Source organism: Megascapheus bottae, chromosome 11 (genome assembly GCF_031878675.1).
Source record: "Megascapheus bottae isolate mThoBot1 chromosome 11, mThoBot2.hap1, whole genome shotgun sequence".
Lineage (NCBI taxonomy): Eukaryota > Metazoa > Chordata > Mammalia > Rodentia > Geomyidae > Megascapheus > Megascapheus bottae.
In genome coordinates, this window is record NC_143519.1 from 46986353 (window position 1) to 47003776 (window position 17424).

The following is a 17424-nucleotide window of genomic DNA, read 5'->3' on the forward strand; positions in this document are numbered from 1 at the left end:
ACATATACCATATATAATTGTGACACCACCTTGAGTGTTGGGTTCTTTTTCTCCACTAAACAAAGGATTAAGAAACAGGAAAAGTGAAAGCAAAGGCCAAGTGAAGGTTAGGTGCTAGAGAGGTACAGATAGCCTCTTAGCTATTGGTGGCTTGGTACAGCCCCCATTCAGGACTCCTGGCTGGGAGGTCTGCCTTATACCCTATGAGGTCTTGTCTGCCAGTCTCCCAGTCAAGAAGAATGAGGAGAGTGAGAACACAGACTTCTCAATGTAAGAAAGCTTCAACCACTCTGGGAAGCTGTGTGAAGATTCCTTAAGACTAAATATAGAGATCCCCTAAGACCCAGCAATCCCACTCCTGGGTATTTATTCAAATGACCACAAACAAAGCCATACTAAAGCTATCAGCACAACCAAGTTCATTAAAGCCTTATTTACCATAGTTAATATATGAAATCAACCCAGACGCCCCTCAGAATATGAATGGATCAATAAAATGTAGTGTATATACTAATAGAGTTCTATGCATTCATCAGAAAGAATGACATAGGCTCTATGGTCTTCCTCATTTGTAATAACCAGAATATGTCTAGGATAGTCTTAGCAGACAATCACAATAGCTCAATGGCTATGTGCATATGACCATATGCAATGATGCTTATCAAAATGAACTCCAAAAATGAAGGTTTATCTGGTAGTGTTTGCAGTTCTTCCTTCCTTCCTTCCTTCCTTTGTCCCCACCCCTTTGGTTTATTCCCCATTGTCACTGTTTTTTTTTTTTAATTTTTGTGCCCTTTGTCATAGATAAGTTTATCTGATTTAGGAAGGGGAAAGGGAATCACGGAAAATGTGGGACAAAGAGTGAACCAATTCCACCGTGATACTCCCTGTAGACACTGTGTTAATGAACTTTGCAACTTACAGTGGGGGAGGAGCTGGGATAGGGAGAATAGAAGTGAGGGAGGGTGTAACACTGTTCAAAAAGAAATGTACTCATTACCTTATATAACTATTACGCCTCTATACATCATCTTTACAAGAAAATAAAATAAAGAAGCAAGAAATAGGGCCTGGAAATCAGTAGCCTGATGCAGGCTTGATCTTTTGTTTTGTTTGTTTTGGTTTGTTTTGGTTGTTATTTGCTTGCATTATTGGCAGGGGGGCGTGTTCTCTTATAGCCTTTTGGTATCACAGCTGTTCTGGTATCTGGTTGGGTCATTTGTTACTTCACCCCAAAGAAAGGTGTGCCTGTCTACTGTGCAGGGCTGTTCCACAGCTGTCATCAATCATCTCAGCTTCCTGGTCTACAGGAAGAGAGACGGTTGTTTTCATCAGGCTGCTTGTCCCATGTACACAGGGGATATCTCCACCAGGTGTTGTCTCCTACTCTTCCTGACTGCCTAGTCTTCTTCCCCTTTATGTTTTTCCTTCCATTGCATGGGTATATCTTTCTTTTTCCAGTTGTAAAGCTAAACTTAGGGCCTGGGCATTGTCCCTGAGCTTTTTTAAAGCTCAGGCTAGCCCTCTATCACTTTGAGCCACAGCGCCACTTACGGTTTTCTGGTGGTTATTTGGTGATAACACGGACTTTCCTGCCTAGGCTGTCTTTAAATCCCAACCCTCAGATCTCAGCCTTCTGAGTAGCTATAATTACAGGGACCATCAGAGCCAGCCCAGCTATGAACATATCTTATATTCGCACATAGTATCAGAGCCTGGATCTTTCTGGATTTCTGTCCACCTCCTATTGGATCCATATATAGTTATATTGTCTTTACCTCCCCAGTGTGTCCCTGTAATTCCCCCCGCTATGCTAGAGCCCCCATCCAAGTCACTCAGCCTCATTGCCAGGACCCAGAACATATCCTCTGCACAGGTCTCTCAACTCTTAAAATCTGTATTCCATAAACCTAGCCGAAGGATTTTAAAAATTTATTAGTTCTTGTTGCTTTCTACCTGAAACTCTCCAGGGACTTTCCATTGTCACCTGCTCTTTCCAGAGACCTGTATGAACTGACCTACCTTTGGGATTTGACTTCCCTTCATCATTCCTCTGGAGGTGCTCAAGACCCAGCTGTCCTTTGGTTCCTTAAAATGCCAGAACTGTTCCTGTTGCAGTTGCAGGGCCTTTGCACTTATAGTTGCGTCTGTCTGGAACACCCTCTCTGCATTCTTCCTCCTAACACTCAAAGCTGTTGAAATGGCATAGCCTTCCTCTTCTTCCTTAGATGAAGAAACCTGCCCTCTTGCCCCCCAGTCCCACCTTAGCAATTTATTTTTTGCCTTTTTCACTGCTGGGATCTCTAAGGGGTTTCACTATCTAAAATTTTACTAGATAACTTTTCTTTATTTTCCCTCCAAGACAGTGTATATGTCACTGTGCCTAAACCTACGCTTCACACTCAGCAGATTCTACCTAAATTCAGTGACCATTTATTTATATATTTAGTGCTGATACTGGGGGTTGAATTCAGAGCCTGGATACTGTCCCTTTGCTTTTTCACTCAAGGCTAGCTCTACTTCTTTACCTCCATGTTTGTTTGGGGTTTTTTGGGTGGTTAACTGGAAAAATGGTTTCACAAACTTGCCCTCTAAGCCTAGCTTCAAACCACAACCCTCAGATCTCATCCTCTTGATTAGCTAGCATTATAAAGATGTGCCACTAGTGCCTAGGTGATGTCATTTATTTGGTTAGTTATTTGGTGCTGAGTATTGGCCTAAGGCCTTGCTTATTCTAACCACAGGTTTTACCACTGAGCTACACTCCCAGCTCAATAACTATGTACTATGACTGTTGACCTACTTATCTGAACACAAATGCACAAGTGGATGTGACACTGGGTTTTCCCATTGGGGAGCACTGCAGATAGCCTAAAGGAGGTATGATGACTCCAAGCCATAGGTCTTCTAAGGAACATATTGGAATGATTCCCGCACTTAAAATGTCACACACTTGTGATTTTAGGGCCAACTTCCAGCCCCCACCAGGAAAGACCTAGCCCTCTCAGACACTGATCTTAAGACAGGTCTCTGAGCCCTCACCTGCTGGCTACTAGATACCTAGTCCAGTGCTATGAGCAACCATGCCTGTCCCGGTGAAGTGCTGTGCAGACGCTGGCTCTTATGGTCCCACAGCCAGCATCCAGCCAGTCCCTTAGAGATGCTTCAAAGATCTGCAAAGGTGACAAGACACTGGTGACAGTAGCTCCTTCACTCTCCCTTTGTTTTTTATAGTCCATAAACATTTTATCTTCATTTTCAGCCACTCCTTTTGTCAATTCTTAACACCTTCATCCAGATGGAGGATTTAGAGAGCAGAGACGTATAAGGCAGTGTGTCTCAGCCTGACTTTGGGAACATGACCGTGAATTAACAAGTTAGGACAAAGGATAGGCGTTTTTCAATCCCCTGGTGGGTTGCTGCCACTGATGCCAAAAAACAACAAATAAACCTCACACATCACTGCATGAGAAAACACCACTCCAGAGAATTTAAATGCACAATGACATATGGCTAAACATGTTGGCTATATTATCTATAATAGCAGATCGGAGAAACAAGCTGAATGTTCAACCATGATGTAACCCTAACTTGTTATCTCAACACAAGAGTATAAAGCAGCTACAGAAAAAAAAAAAAAAAGACAGCTGGGCATGGTGGCTCATGCCTACAATCCTAACTACTCAGGAGGCTGAAATTAGAGGATCCCAGTTCAAAGCCAGCCTGGGCACTAAACAATGAGAGATTCTTATCTCCAATTAACTACTAGAAAACCAGAAGTGGAGCTGTGGCTCAAGGGGTAGGATGATAGCCTTGAGCTGAAGAACTGAGGGACAACTCCCAGGCCCAGGGGTAGGGCAGTAACCTTGAGTTGAAGAGCTCAGGGACAGCACCCAGGCCAGTTCAAGCCCCAGGACCAAAAAAAAAAAAAAAATTACATAGGAAAAACTCCTCACAAAAAAGTTCATACCATGGCAAGGAATTATGAAGTTGAAAATTCCATTATATAACTATATTCACACACAAATATTCTATATATATGTATTTATACATGTATACAATATATACAAATACATGTATACATATTATTTATGTGTATATATACCAGATATGTGTAATGCCATATACAATTCATATGTAATGGCATGTATGTGTACTATATACATATATTATTTCTTTACACCCTAATGACTTGTTTTGTTTATTTTTATTTTTATTAGCATGCATTAGTTTCTCATGGGAGATTACACTGTGACATTCCCTCACACGTATACATTGTACCCCAACCAACCCTACCCCCTCTATCACTCTTCCTTGCTTCTTCCCACATCAGAGAACAATCTCAGCAGATTTCACTTTTCTGTTTTTGTATAGACATCTGAGTATTTTGACCGTGTTTCTCCACATTCACCTCCTCCTTTGTTAGCCCAACACCCGGCTGGTACCAACACCCCAACATAGCCTGTCTTCTTTTCTGTCATTCATCTTTACAATGTGCATTCATTGCACCAAGGGAATTCATCATGATATTTCACAGGTGCATAAGTTATGCTTGATTATGTTCTATTGAATGTTTATTTTATAACTATCTTATCTAAAAATTAAATACAGTGTGCATAAAAGACAGTATAATATTGTACCTTGCCCTTTATCAAGTGCTATACGACCAGGTAGTTCTCTTTAGCTTAAGCCTAGTACTATACCCACTGATCTTCGCTACCTCTTCAAAATAAGAAAAAAAAAGAAAAGTTGTAATTATGCTAGAGACACTTGGGACCATGATTTAAAGTAAACTTACTCTGTAAGTAAGATCTCTCTTGATTTATCAACTGTGGAAACGTTCCGAAGCAATTTGTCCCCAGAATGACACTTCAGTTTAATGGTTTGCATTCAAAAGTGGCAAGGGGCCTGAAGAGGAGTCTAATGGTAGAATGCTTGCCTGGAATGCACAAAGCCCTGAGTTCCATTTCTTGGTACCACATAAACAGAAAAAAACCAGAAGTGGCACTGTGGCTCAAGTGGTAGAGTGCTAGCTTTGAGCAAAAAGCGTTCAAGGACAGTGCCCAGGCCCTAAATTCAAGCCCCAGGACTGGCAACAACAACAACAAAAAATGTGGCAAGTGAAATTGCTGACTTCATATATGTATAAGGAACTTCCAAATACAAATTTTATAATTTTTTGCACCAGTTCTAGGACTTAAACTCAAGATCAGGGCTCTATCCCTTAGCTTTTTGCTCAAGGTTTGCACTCTACCACTTTGAGTTACAGCTCCACTTCTGGCTTTTTTGTTGATTGATTGAAAATAAGAGTCTCAAAGACTTTCTTACCTGATCTAACTTTAAACTGCAATCCTCAGAACTCAGTCTCCTGAGTAACTAGAAGTATAGGTGTGAGATACTGGAGTCCAACCCAAAATAATATTTTAATATTACTAAATGTAATTAATATTTTAAGTGTTTATATATCATATATAGTTATGTGATACTCCTATGTGCATTGCTCATTACCAATGGAGACCAATTACCTAAACATCTTATTTTGCTTTTTAAATTCATGCTTATGAATTAGAAGGAATTACATTATAGGTGTGGCTCACACCTATAATTCTATCTACTTAGGAAGCTGAGATCTGAGAATCACAGATCAAAACTAGCCAAAACAGTCTGTGAGAATTTATCTCTAATTAACCACCAAAAAGTCAGATCAGAGGCTGTGAGCAAAAAAAGCCAAGTATGAGCACAGAACCTATATTTCAGGTTTCATACTGGCAAAAGAAAGAGAGACAGAAAAGAAGAAGAAAAGAAGGAAGGAAAGGAGGGCAAAAGAAGAAAGAAAGAAAGAAAGAAAGAAAGAAAGAAAGAAAGAAAGAAAGAAAGAAAGAAAGAGAAAGAGAGAAAGAAAGAGAAGCAAGGAAGGAGTGAGGGTGGGAGAGAGGAAGAAAATAGAGGGAAGAAAAGGAAAAAAAAAGAGAAGAAAAAAGAAATGAAATTCATTGAATCACAATCTTATATTCAAAAATATCACTATTAGGCAAAGCCGTAGTGGTTTATGCCTGTAATCCTAGGTACTCAAGGAGACTAAGATCTGAGGATCATGGTTCAAAGTCACCCCAGGCAGAAAAGTCCCTGTGAGACTTTTTTTTTGCCAGTCCTGGGGCTCGAACTCAGGGCCTGAGCACTGTCCTTGGGCTTTCTCAAGGCTAGAGCTCTACCCTTGAGTCACAGTACCACTTCCAGCTTTTTCTGTGTATGTGGTGCCAAGGAATGGAACTCAGTGCTTGCATGCTAGGCAAGCACTCTACCATTAGGCCATTCTGCCAGCCCCCTGGGAGACTCTTGCGTACAATTAACCACTCAAAAACCGGAAGTGGCACTGTGGTTCAAGGTGGTAGAGCACTAGCCTTGAGTAAAAGAGCTCAGGGACAGCTCTCTGGCCCTTGAGTTCAAGCCCCACAACTGACCGAAAAAGAAAGAAAAAGAAAAAAGAAAAATTACTATTATTTAGAACTGTCATATTTATAATACCCTAAAGTCTATGGATTTGTTAAAAAATCAATATATCAAGTATTTCCACAAGAATATAAGCAAAAATAATAAAAGCAAATTCTGTATGTTGTCTAACACTAATACATTAGTCTACATGACTCTGAAAAATGCCCGAGCAGATGCACTTCTGAAGGCTTACTAGAGGCAAGACGAGAGCTATTGCTGTAGGAACTGCACACTTGGCGTGCTTTGCCTCTGCCCCAGCTGCTTTTTAGTACCCAGAGTTTTCTGCCGGCCTGGGGCTTCAAAGCAGGTCACTTGAGGAATGTAAATGCCACTTCTCTCATCCTACGAAATAGCAAGTGGGAATTCGGAGATTAGAACTAGATGTGCAGAACGTGTTAACTTTGCCACTTCCCAGAAATCCAAACTAAAGCCTACAAAGGTCATGATTTATTGATGACCCTAGAGTGCCAGTCCTGTGAATTCTCCTGCCACTGACATGAAACTACAAGCAAAAGACGAAAGGCTGCAGGGCACCCATGGCTCACACCTATAATCCTAGCTACTCAGGAGACTGAGAGCTGAAAATTACAGCTTGAAGCCAGCATGAGCAGGAAAGACCATGAGTGGTAGAGTACCAGCTTGGAGTGAAAAAACAAAAGGCGGTACCCAGGCCCTGAGTACAAGGCCCAGTACCATCAGAAAGAGAAAGAGAGAGAGACAAAGACAGACAGGGACAGACAGGGACAGACAGGGACAGAGAGAGAGAGGGAGAGGGAGAGGGAGAGGGAGAGGGAGAGGGAGAGGGAGAGAGAGAGAGAGAGAGAGAGAGAGAGAGAGAGAGAGAGAGAGAGAGAGACCCAACACTGGGTACCTTTAAAAATCTAATGTCCTCCTTAATTTTCTTAAATATTTTTGCTCATGAAAGGTGGTCACAGGCCTGGAGTGTGGCCTCGCCTAGTGGTAGAATGGTTGCCTAGCATACACAAAGCTCTGTGTTTTGATTCCTCAGTACCACATACACAGAAAAGCTGGAACTAGTGCTGTGGCTCAAGTGATAGAGTGCTAGCCTTGAGGGAGTTCTAGGACAGTACCCAGACTCTGAGTTCAAGCCCCAGGACTGTCAAAAAAAGTTTAAAAAGCTGGTCACTAGTGGCTTATGACTGCAATCCTAGCTGTTCAGGAGACTGAGATCAGATCATAATTGGAAGCCAACCCAAGCCAGTCTGTGAGACTTATGTCCAATTAACCAGCAAAATGTCTGAATGGAGTCATTAGAGTGCCAGCTATGAGAAAGAAAGCAGAGTGACAGCTCCAGGTCCTGAGGCATTTTACTCATAAAGTGTGCAAATAATAGAGCTTTCATTAAACACACACATAGTAGAGGGTAACCCTGTAGTGATTTCTATAGCCTAGTACGCAGCCTTTGAGAGAGGAGGAGAAATATAGATGGGTTTTAGTGACAAATAGAATCACATGTCACTATTTCTGTACTTCTTTTGCTTCAATTAACATAGATATCATTCCATGTCGGTACAAAAAGATTTATCCTCTTTTTGCTGCTTACTGATTCCATTGTAAGATTTACTCTGCATGCATGCTAGATGGAGCCTCATATATTCATCTTACCCCTAATTTTTCCTCAAGACAAATGGGGCAACATCACCATTTTGTGCCCTTGTAAAAATGTCATGTTAAAAGGAGTGTGTCTTTTGAGGTTTTGTTACTAGAATATCCCATTTGGTTTAATCCATTTCTTTACCTTTTCATCTGTTTCATTCCGTGTTCATAATCCATTATGATTAAGTTATTCCCTTGGTTTTCTGAAATTGAAAATGTTTGTCTTAACACAGGATAAATAATCTAACTTGCAAAACAGTACTTTCCAAAGATGAAGGAAATGACTGGCATTTCTCATTCTTTCTATTCCAGCTGTGTGTTCTCAATATGTCTACATGCAATGACAGCATGAATTAGTCTTGTGTCCTGTGTGTGTGCATGTGTATGTGTGTGTACACACAGTAGTATAGTGCTCAGGTTTTCATTTTTTGTTTCATGACCATTAATACATAGAATTTAAAAGCAGACAGTGAATTTCCCTTCTATAAAACCATTCAAAGCTGAGTGACTGACCCTATAATCCTGGCTACTCAGGATGCTAAGATCTGAGAACAGAAGTTCAAACCCAGCCAGGAAGACAAATCTGAGAGAACTTTATCTCTAATTTTTATTAGGAAAAGGTTAGGAATGGAAGAATGGCTCACGAGGTAAAGCACCAGTCTTGAGAGAAAAAAACCAAGAAGATTTCAAGGCCCTATATCTAAGCCAACAAAAAAGTCAGATGAATTTTCTGAGATATTTTTCTTGATATGTTCTTATTCTTGTTTTCTTTCCTTTTTTTGGGGGGGTAGGGGGGACAACTTTGCTGATACATAATTTTCATGCCACGCAGTTCTAGTCATAATACACAAATGAGTAGTTGTTAGTATGTTTGCAAACTGTGGAACTACCCCTGAGGTACATTTCAGAACATTCTCTTTACACCAGAAGAAAGTCCTGTTCCTTCGCGATCGCCCCCAGAACCCCTATCCCAGTCATCTGACTTGTGAAAGTTGTCTACATCTGCATCGCTTTTGTTCCCCTCAGCCATCCATCAAGCCAGACTTCTCACCTTCTTTCCACAGCAGAGCACACGACCACACCATCAGCTTTATGGATGACAACTTCATTTTGCATGATTTTTTTAAAAAAATCTTGAATGGTGAGGACCATCCATCTACTGTTGCCTGGTCCTTTATGTTTCTCCTGTGTGAACTTTGCTATTTGACTATTCTAGATACCGACTCATGGCAGAGGGGGGAGGGGGACCCTCGGTGGTGTCGCCTTGCTGTTCACACGCCCCACCCTCCTCCTGTGACAATTTTAGATAAGAGATCTAAGAAAGTCTTGTGCCCCCTGGCAGCCTTCAATGCCGCCAAGTGTGAGAAGCTGCAGAAGGAGAAGGAGGAGCTGGAGCTGCGCTTCGAGGAGGAGCTTCGGAGGCTGGGCTGGCAGCAGCAGGCTGAGCTGCAGGAGCTGCAGGAAAGGCTGCAGCTGCAATTCCAGGCAGAGACAGCACGTCTGCAGGAGGAGCACCAGGGGCAGCTGCTGCGAATCCGATGTCAGCATGAGGAACAGGTCAGTGTGCAGGAGTGGGTGACACTGGGAGCAGGTGCTGGGGACAGTGCCATGGCAGGAAGCAGGAAGGGCCATGCAGTCCACTCTCTGCCTCTCCAGCTGCTCTCGCCTCCCCTCTCTTCCTCCAGCATTTTCTACTGGCTGGATCCTCTGCTCTCCTTCCTGACATGGCCTGCCTCTCATTTCCTCTTCCTCCCAGGCATTCCTCCAATCTCATCTTCTCAGCAGGGGTTTTCCTCATCTAACATCTCAGTTCTACTGGTTGCCAGTGGCCCATGTCTATAATCCTAGCTGCTCAGGAAGCTGAGATCTGAGGATCCCAGTTCAAAGACAACGTGGTCAGGAAAGTTCATACACTTTTATTTCCAGTTAACTAGCAAAAAGCTAGAGGCTTACATGCTAGAATGCCAACCTTGATTTAAAAAAAAAACAAACCCTCAGGGATAGCACTCAGGCTCTGAATTCATGCCCCACTGGTTCCATTCCATTCGTGCACTTGTACACACACACACACACACATACAAAGTACACACAAATATAACTTTAGCACAGCAGTATGAACAGGGAACATGGGATATTAAAAAACAATTCCCAGGGAGTCTTGTCAGTATAGGAACAGCAGGAGGCAGATATGCCAGTGCCCAGCACTGAAGGGAAATGGCCAGAGGAAGTGGCAGGTCAGCCTGCATATACCAAAGCTGCTCCTTGCTTTTCTGTTGTCTCTAAGTCCCCTAAGGTCAAGCACTGCTTTCAAAGGCACAGATTTCTCACCCACGTGCCCTCCCCCCAACCCCCACCATCCAGCCTGTACTAGTGAGGAACAGAGTCGGCTAGGGAGAAGAGTGGTCCTACATCTTGACTCTAACAGAACAGGAAAGACGCACAACCTTGTCTGAGAGTTCTTTTATCTCTGTTTTTGTGATCTATAATACAGAAAATCATTCGCATGTTTCTCTGGGGTCTTGTTGTCTAAATCCACCCAAATGCCTTCAGATGTTTAAAGATCTTCTCAGGCAGGCAATTAATTCTTCCTGGTGTCTCAGGACTGTGAGATCAGCTTCCTGAAAGCACCCAAGCCTTAGGAAGAGAAATCACACGGATTAGTGCTGTGGACAAGAGGGTGATTCGTGCAAGACGACATGCTCTCCTCACTGAAGGACCATTCTTTCCTTATTTCTTTCTCTCTTTTTTGTGTACTTGTAGTGGGGTTTGAATTCAGGACCTGGATGCTGTCTCTTAGCTTTTTTATTCCAGGTTGATGCTCTACTTTTGAACCACAGCTCCACTTCCAGCTTTTTGGTGGTTAAAGGTGAGAATCCCATAGGCTTTTCTGTCCAGGCTGGCTCCAAACTATGATCCTTACTTCTCAGTCACATGAGTAGGTAAGATTTCAGGTGTGACCCACCAGCACCCAACTGAAGGACTATTCTTTTAAAACTATAACAAGACCAGACACAGGTGGCTCATGCCCATAATCCTAGCTACTCAGAAGAAGGCTGAGATCCGAGGATCATGATTTGAGGCCAGCCTAGGCGGGAAATCCCTGAGACTCCTGTGTCTCATTAACCACCAAGTGGAGGTGTGGCTCAAGTAGTAGAGCACTAACATTGAGTACAAAAGCTCAAGAATAGCACCCAGCCCCTGAATTCAAGCCTAAAGCTAAACAACACTCCTTTCTCTCAAAAGTAACAATTCACGAAGCTTGAGCTGCAGCGAAGCAAGGGGCATTGTGCTCAGCTGTGGCTCAGCAGATTTGTCCCACAAGGACTTGGAGTTAGGTCAGGATTTCATTCATGAAAGCACTTAGAGCCAGAAATGGGTGTATCCCATCCTTCTGATGTTGGTCATAATACTCCGTCATCACTGAGTCAAATGATATGCCTTCTAACACATCAGAAAGGCTTGCATTTTAGTCCCAAATATAACATAGTATTGCCCGTTGGGCCATGTCAGTCCAGGAACCCATGGGCTCTTCTGGAACTTAGTCCATCTCTCTCTCCTTTCTGAAACTTCTCATAGCAATTTGTGCAAGTGCCTAGTAAATTAGAATCATTTAGAAACCAATGGATCATTGGAAAAACCAACAAAGTTTTCCATTATAGTGTGCTTCAGATAATGTTTAGGTCCTGTGTCCAACAAATGTGTTGCGTGCTACACGGTTAACAGAAACAAAAGGGAGCTCCTCTTCTTTTAAAAAAATGATTTATTTTTCCATCAGACTGAAAAGCTTTGGACAAGGATTCCATTAAAGCTTCATATAAAAGGAAATGGAGAAGCTGGGCCGAGATCGAGGTTCGAAGCCAGCCCTGGCACTGTAAGACTCTTATCTCCAGTTAACCACTAGAAAACCGAAAGTGGTGCTATGGCTCAAGGTATAGAGTGGTAGCCTTGAGCTGAAGAGCTCAGAGACAATGCCTAGGCCCAGGGTTCAAGTCCCATGACTGACAAAAAAAAAGGGGGGGAACTGGACTAGGTGCCAGTGGCTCATGCCTGATAATTCTAGCTACTCAGGAGGCTGAGATCTGGAAATAGCAGTTCAAAGCCAGCCAGGGAAGTAAAGTCCATAAGACATTTACTCTAACCAGCAAAAAGCTGCAAGTAGAGATGTGCCTCAAGTGCTCAAGTGATATGGCACCAGCCTTCAGCAAAAAGCCTGCGAGACAGTACCCAGGCTAGGTCTGACCAACAGTTTTGGCACCAAATTTTTTTTAAAGATGGATCTGGACAATCTCATAGTATTATGATCAGCCTTGCTGCTGAATTGATTTCCTAGCACTGAACCACAAGTAAAATATTATTTAATCAAGACTGTTAGCTGGGCACCCGTGGCTCATACCTGTAATCCTACCACTCCGGGAGGCTGAGATATGAAGATCAGAGTTTCAAGCCAGCCTAGGCAGACTCTAATCTCCAATTAGACTACAAAAAACTGGAAGAGGAACTATAGCTCAAGTGGTAGAATGCTAGACTTAATCAAAAAAGCTTAGGGACAACACTAAGTCCCTAAGTTCAAAAAGAATACCCAGTGAAAGAATAACCAGTAACCTGCTTACCCAAGTTCATTTTCACAATGAGATCTAGCTTTCATAGCAGTGAGGTGCTAGCAGTTGTCTGCTGCATGTTGTAGCCACACCCTGCAAGTCCTTCCTGCAGGCTTCCTTTCCCTTCTCCAACAGGGTCTCCTTAGCTGGGTATTACAAGGAAAAGGAAGGGAGCAGGATGGGGACAGTCCAGAAGTCAGGCCACAGGGCTGTACAGCAGCACCATTACCTTGCAAAATCCCACGTTAAGGCAGCAACTTTGGGGCCAGCCACAAATCCAGACTGTGCCTTGGCCCCGGCAGCAGGTGTCTGCCTCTCGGCCGATGACTTCGTCCTGACCTTCGGGGCCATTAATTGTATCTGTGCTCTGCGAGCAGTGAGGTTGCTCCAGACCACAGCTCCCCATCTCCGGATAACCTGTCTTCTGCCTCTCCTATAGGTGGAGGACATCACCACCAGCCACGAGGCTGCTCTTCTGGAAATGGAGAACAACCACACAGTCGCTATAGCCATCCTGCAAGATGACCATGACCACAAAGTCCAAGGTGCAGAGGCAGGGGTGGCTGCGCAAGATGGACCAGCCTCGGAGCAAGGAGCCCTCCTCTCCTCCTTTCTCTAGTCCACCTCTCCTCCTTTATCTTTTCTCCTTTCCCTTCTCTCCTTTTTCATCTCCTTTTTCTTCTTTCCCTACTCTTCTCCTCCTCTCCTCTTTTGTCCTCCTTTCTCTCCCCTCTTACAATCCTCTCATCTTCTTTTTCTCTTATCTCCTTTTCCTCCTTTGCCTCCTTTTATTTCCTGGTGCATCCCTTGTGTTGGTCACTGTGAAGGGATCAATAGAAATGAAGGCTCCAGGTACGGCTAGGTGCTGCTCACCAGTATAATACTTGTCTAACATGCCCAAGGAACCATTTAAGAAAGAACTAGGAAACTCTGTCTCTCCCAAAGCAGTTATTCTCAGCTTTGCCTGAATTTGAGGATCACCTAGGGAGCTAGATAACAAAACACAAACACCTTGTCTTTCACCAGGGTTCTGACAGGATTGGCCTGGGCTTCAGAAGAGCCCCAAGACTTTTCATAGCTCTGTACATGGGGCTGAGGTGAGGTGAACTTGAGGATCCCTCCTCTCAAGCATTCACGGACCTTATGCTTTGTCTTGGGAAGCATCTCAGAGCTTGCACTGCTCCTCCACATTTACCATGGACATGTCTTTCTGTCCACATTTTATAATCAAACTGTCTTTGTACTGTGATTTAGATGTAATTTGTTCCCCTTAAGCTCATAGGATGGCAATTTGATACCTCGGTACCATATACATAGAAAAAAGCCAGAAGTGGTGCTGAGGTTCAAGTGGTAGAGCTCTAGCCTTGACAGAGTTCAAGGACAGTGCTCAGGCTCTGAGTTCAAGCCCAGACTGGAAAAAAAAAAAAAAGAGGTGGATAGAGCCCAATGAGAGGTCTTTAGGTCATTGGGGAAATGCCCTTAGAAGGAACTATGGGAACTTAGTCTCCCCTGGATGCCTGTTTGGTGATGCCATCTCTCCTGCATGTGTTCTGCTAGGCAGCTTTCCATGGCTATTATACAATACTTGAGGTGATAAACTTATGAAGAAGAAAAGGTTTATTGTGGCTCACAGTTTGAGAGGTTCCAGTACATGGTCCATTGGTCTCCTGGCCTTGGGCCTGGGGTGAGGGAGCTCATCATGACTGGACTACTTGGTAGGACAGAACTGCTCATTATGTGACCAAAGAAGCACAGGAGAGGAGAGCAGGGAGGGGCCAGGCCCTGAGTCGACCCTTTTAGCACATGCCCCCAGTACACTAAGGCCCTCACACTAGGTTCCACCTTTTCAAGGTTCTACCTCCTCCCAATAGCACCACCCTGGGAACATGCCTTTGGAGAACATTCTAGATCAAACTGTAGCATACACCCACCATAAGCCTTTCATTAGAACTTTCAACCTCTAGAACTTGAAGCCTTCAGAACTGTCTGGGACCTTTGAACTCCCAGACAGTTAAACAAATCTCCTTGCTTCATAAAGTTAGCCTGCCTCAGGAACTTCCGAATAGTAACAGAAACAAGCCTGATGTGTTTTGTTCAACTCATAACAACAACACTGCCAGGGGCCAGTGGCTCAAGATGGTAGGCTGAGAACTGAGGAATCTCCCTTAGAAGCCACTTGAGACAGGAAAGTCTTATCTCTAATTAGCCACAAAAAGTCTGAAGTGGATCTGTGGCTCAAGTGGTATAGCACTAGCCTTGAGCACAGGCCAGTGGGACATTGCCCAAACCTAGAATTTAAATCCCAAGACCAGAAAAAGCAAAACACACAAAAGCATGTCTGGAGGCCTTACTAGGATTTTCCTTTTAGACTTTCACATGTATTTGCATTCATACATGCAATTCATTTTTTAAAAATCCCCTCTTTTCTTTCCCAAATGTGAAATATATATATTTTTTTTCTCTTGCCAGTCCTGGGGCTTGAACTCAGGGCCTGAGCACTGGCCTTCACCTTCTCAAGGCTAGAGCTCTACTACTTGAACCACAGCACCACTTCCAGCTTTTTTTATGTATGTGGTACCAAGGAATCGAACCCAGTCTTCATGCATGCTAGGCAAGCACTCTTACTACCCAAACTCCCAGCCTCAAGGATATATTTTTAAAGCAATGAAATCCAAACAATTTAACAACTAAAAATCTGAGCATGAACACTGGAATTTTTTTAAAGTTATTTTTTAAAGATACTTTGTAAACAACATTCCCTGCTTACTCACCTACCTCAGTTATCAAATCCTTCACGTGCCAACTTTCTGCACCAGGAAGTATTAAAAAGCAAAAACTCCAGCAGTGTACTAATGGTTCAGACCTGACATCCTGTCTATTCAAGACGGTGAGATCTAAGAGTTACTGTTCACACACAGACTCAACAGGAAAGTCTGTGACATTCTTACCTCCAATTAACCACTAGAAAGCCAGCAGTGGAGTTGTGGCTCAAGTGAGAGAGTGCTAGCCTTGAATAAAAAAATGCTAAGGGAGAAAGTGCAGGCCCTGAGTTCAAGCTCCACTACTAGCACCAAAAACAAACAAAAGTACATTGTGAGGACACAGCTAATGCAGAGTAAGCAATGCTTTCTATCCTCTTCTCTTGGGGCACCAGTACTAACATGCCATCTCTGCAATGGTCTTTAGGAAGGGACCAAGCATGCAAATGACGTGACATACCCATTGCCACCATTTCATTCTTGATTTCCTCCAATGCACTCATAGATTTTTTTTATTCTGAAAAACAAAGTCTTGCTGTGACATTATTTCCAAGGTCTTTGAGTCATACATAAAGTCAAGACAGTGTGGGTGTATGCAACAATAGCTTAAACTTTTATTATGATGATTGAAATAATGTGTTCAGTGGTTTTAAAATATCTTTCTTTTTTTTTTGCCTATCCTGGGCCTTGAACTCAGGGCCTGGGCACTGTCCTTGGGCTTTCTCATTTGAGCCACAGCACCATTTCTATGACCGAGGAATTGAACCTGAGTCTTCGTGCTCGCTAGGCAAGCACTCTATCACTAAGCCAAACTCCCAGCCCCTAAAATCTCTTTCTTTAGAAGGTGCAGATGGACCAGAAACAAGTTGGCTTTACCGTAAGTTTTGTTCCCCCCCCCACAGCACCCCGCAACTACTACCACCCTTAGATAAAAGATTTGTGTCAATGAAAACTACCAAGTTTTTCCTAATTGTAGCTCATGCCGAAGTGTTACTCATTGGTCCACAGGAGGCCCCTGCTCCAAGTGTGTGATCAGACTAATTAATCAGACTCTCTCCTAGTTAGGGCATCAGAACAAATTGACTGTGTAGCTTCACTCAGTTAACAAGACCCTTACATCTGGAGGAAGATAGAACCAGTTTGGTTAATAACTCTCTGCTTAGCTTGCAAACTATTGCTCTTCACAGAACCAAATGGCTGCAAACTCTCTGAGAAGCACCATTTCAATTATTCCTTCCTTCTTTCTGAGTCTTCACATTGCATCTTTGCTCAAGAAACCCTAGGGATGTCCTCCTTCTTCTCTTCCTCCTTCTCATATTTTCTTTCTTTGTGTTGGTACTGAGGCTTGAACTCAGGGTCTTGTACTCTGACTTAGCTTTGTCCATTCAAGAGTAGCTCTCTACCACTTGTACCACAGCTCCACTTCTGGCTTTTTGCCACTTAGAGATCATTTCAGCCTGGTGAACTATGATCCTCAGATTTCAGCCTCTTGAGAAGCTAAAATTACAGTCATGAAGCACTAGCATTCAGCTTCCTCCTCCTCCTCCTTCTCTCCTCCTCCTCCTTCTGTGTTGACATTCTGTTAGCATGTTTGTGTACATAGGCTTTCACTGTGACACTTCCATACGTTAAAATAACAGACCGAGACCAAACTCACCTCCCTCGTCCCTCTTGTTCTCTTCTGCTTTTCTTAAAACGATTTTGGGCCGAGGAGTTTGGCCTAGTGGTAGAGTGTTTGCCTAGCATGCACAAAGACTTGGGTTTGATTCCTTGGTACCACATACATAGAAAAAGCTAAAAGTGGGACTATGGCTCAAATGGTGGAGCTCTAGCCTTGAGAAAGCCCAAGGACAGTGCTCAGGTCCTGAGTTCGAACCCCAGGACTCACAAAAAAAAATCCAACAGATTTCTCTATTCTGTGTTCATGCATATATATGAAATACTTGACCATATGCATC

The 17424-nt window shown here is 43.2% G+C and overlaps 1 protein-coding gene across 2 annotated transcripts in view; it reads left to right on the top strand.

Annotated features, from left to right (window-relative positions):
* Mtus2 (microtubule associated scaffold protein 2) overlaps positions 1 to 17424 on the top strand; it is a 339242-nt gene that overhangs the window by 308414 nt on the left and 13404 nt on the right. For both annotated transcript variants that reach the window (XM_090342204.1, XM_090342205.1), the window contains 2 exons: positions 9452 to 9666; positions 13147 to 13252. In XM_090342204.1, the coding sequence (XP_090198330.1) occupies positions 9452 to 9666; positions 13147 to 13252 (321 nt within the window). The remainder of the gene's footprint in view (positions 1 to 9451; positions 9667 to 13146; positions 13253 to 17424) is intronic.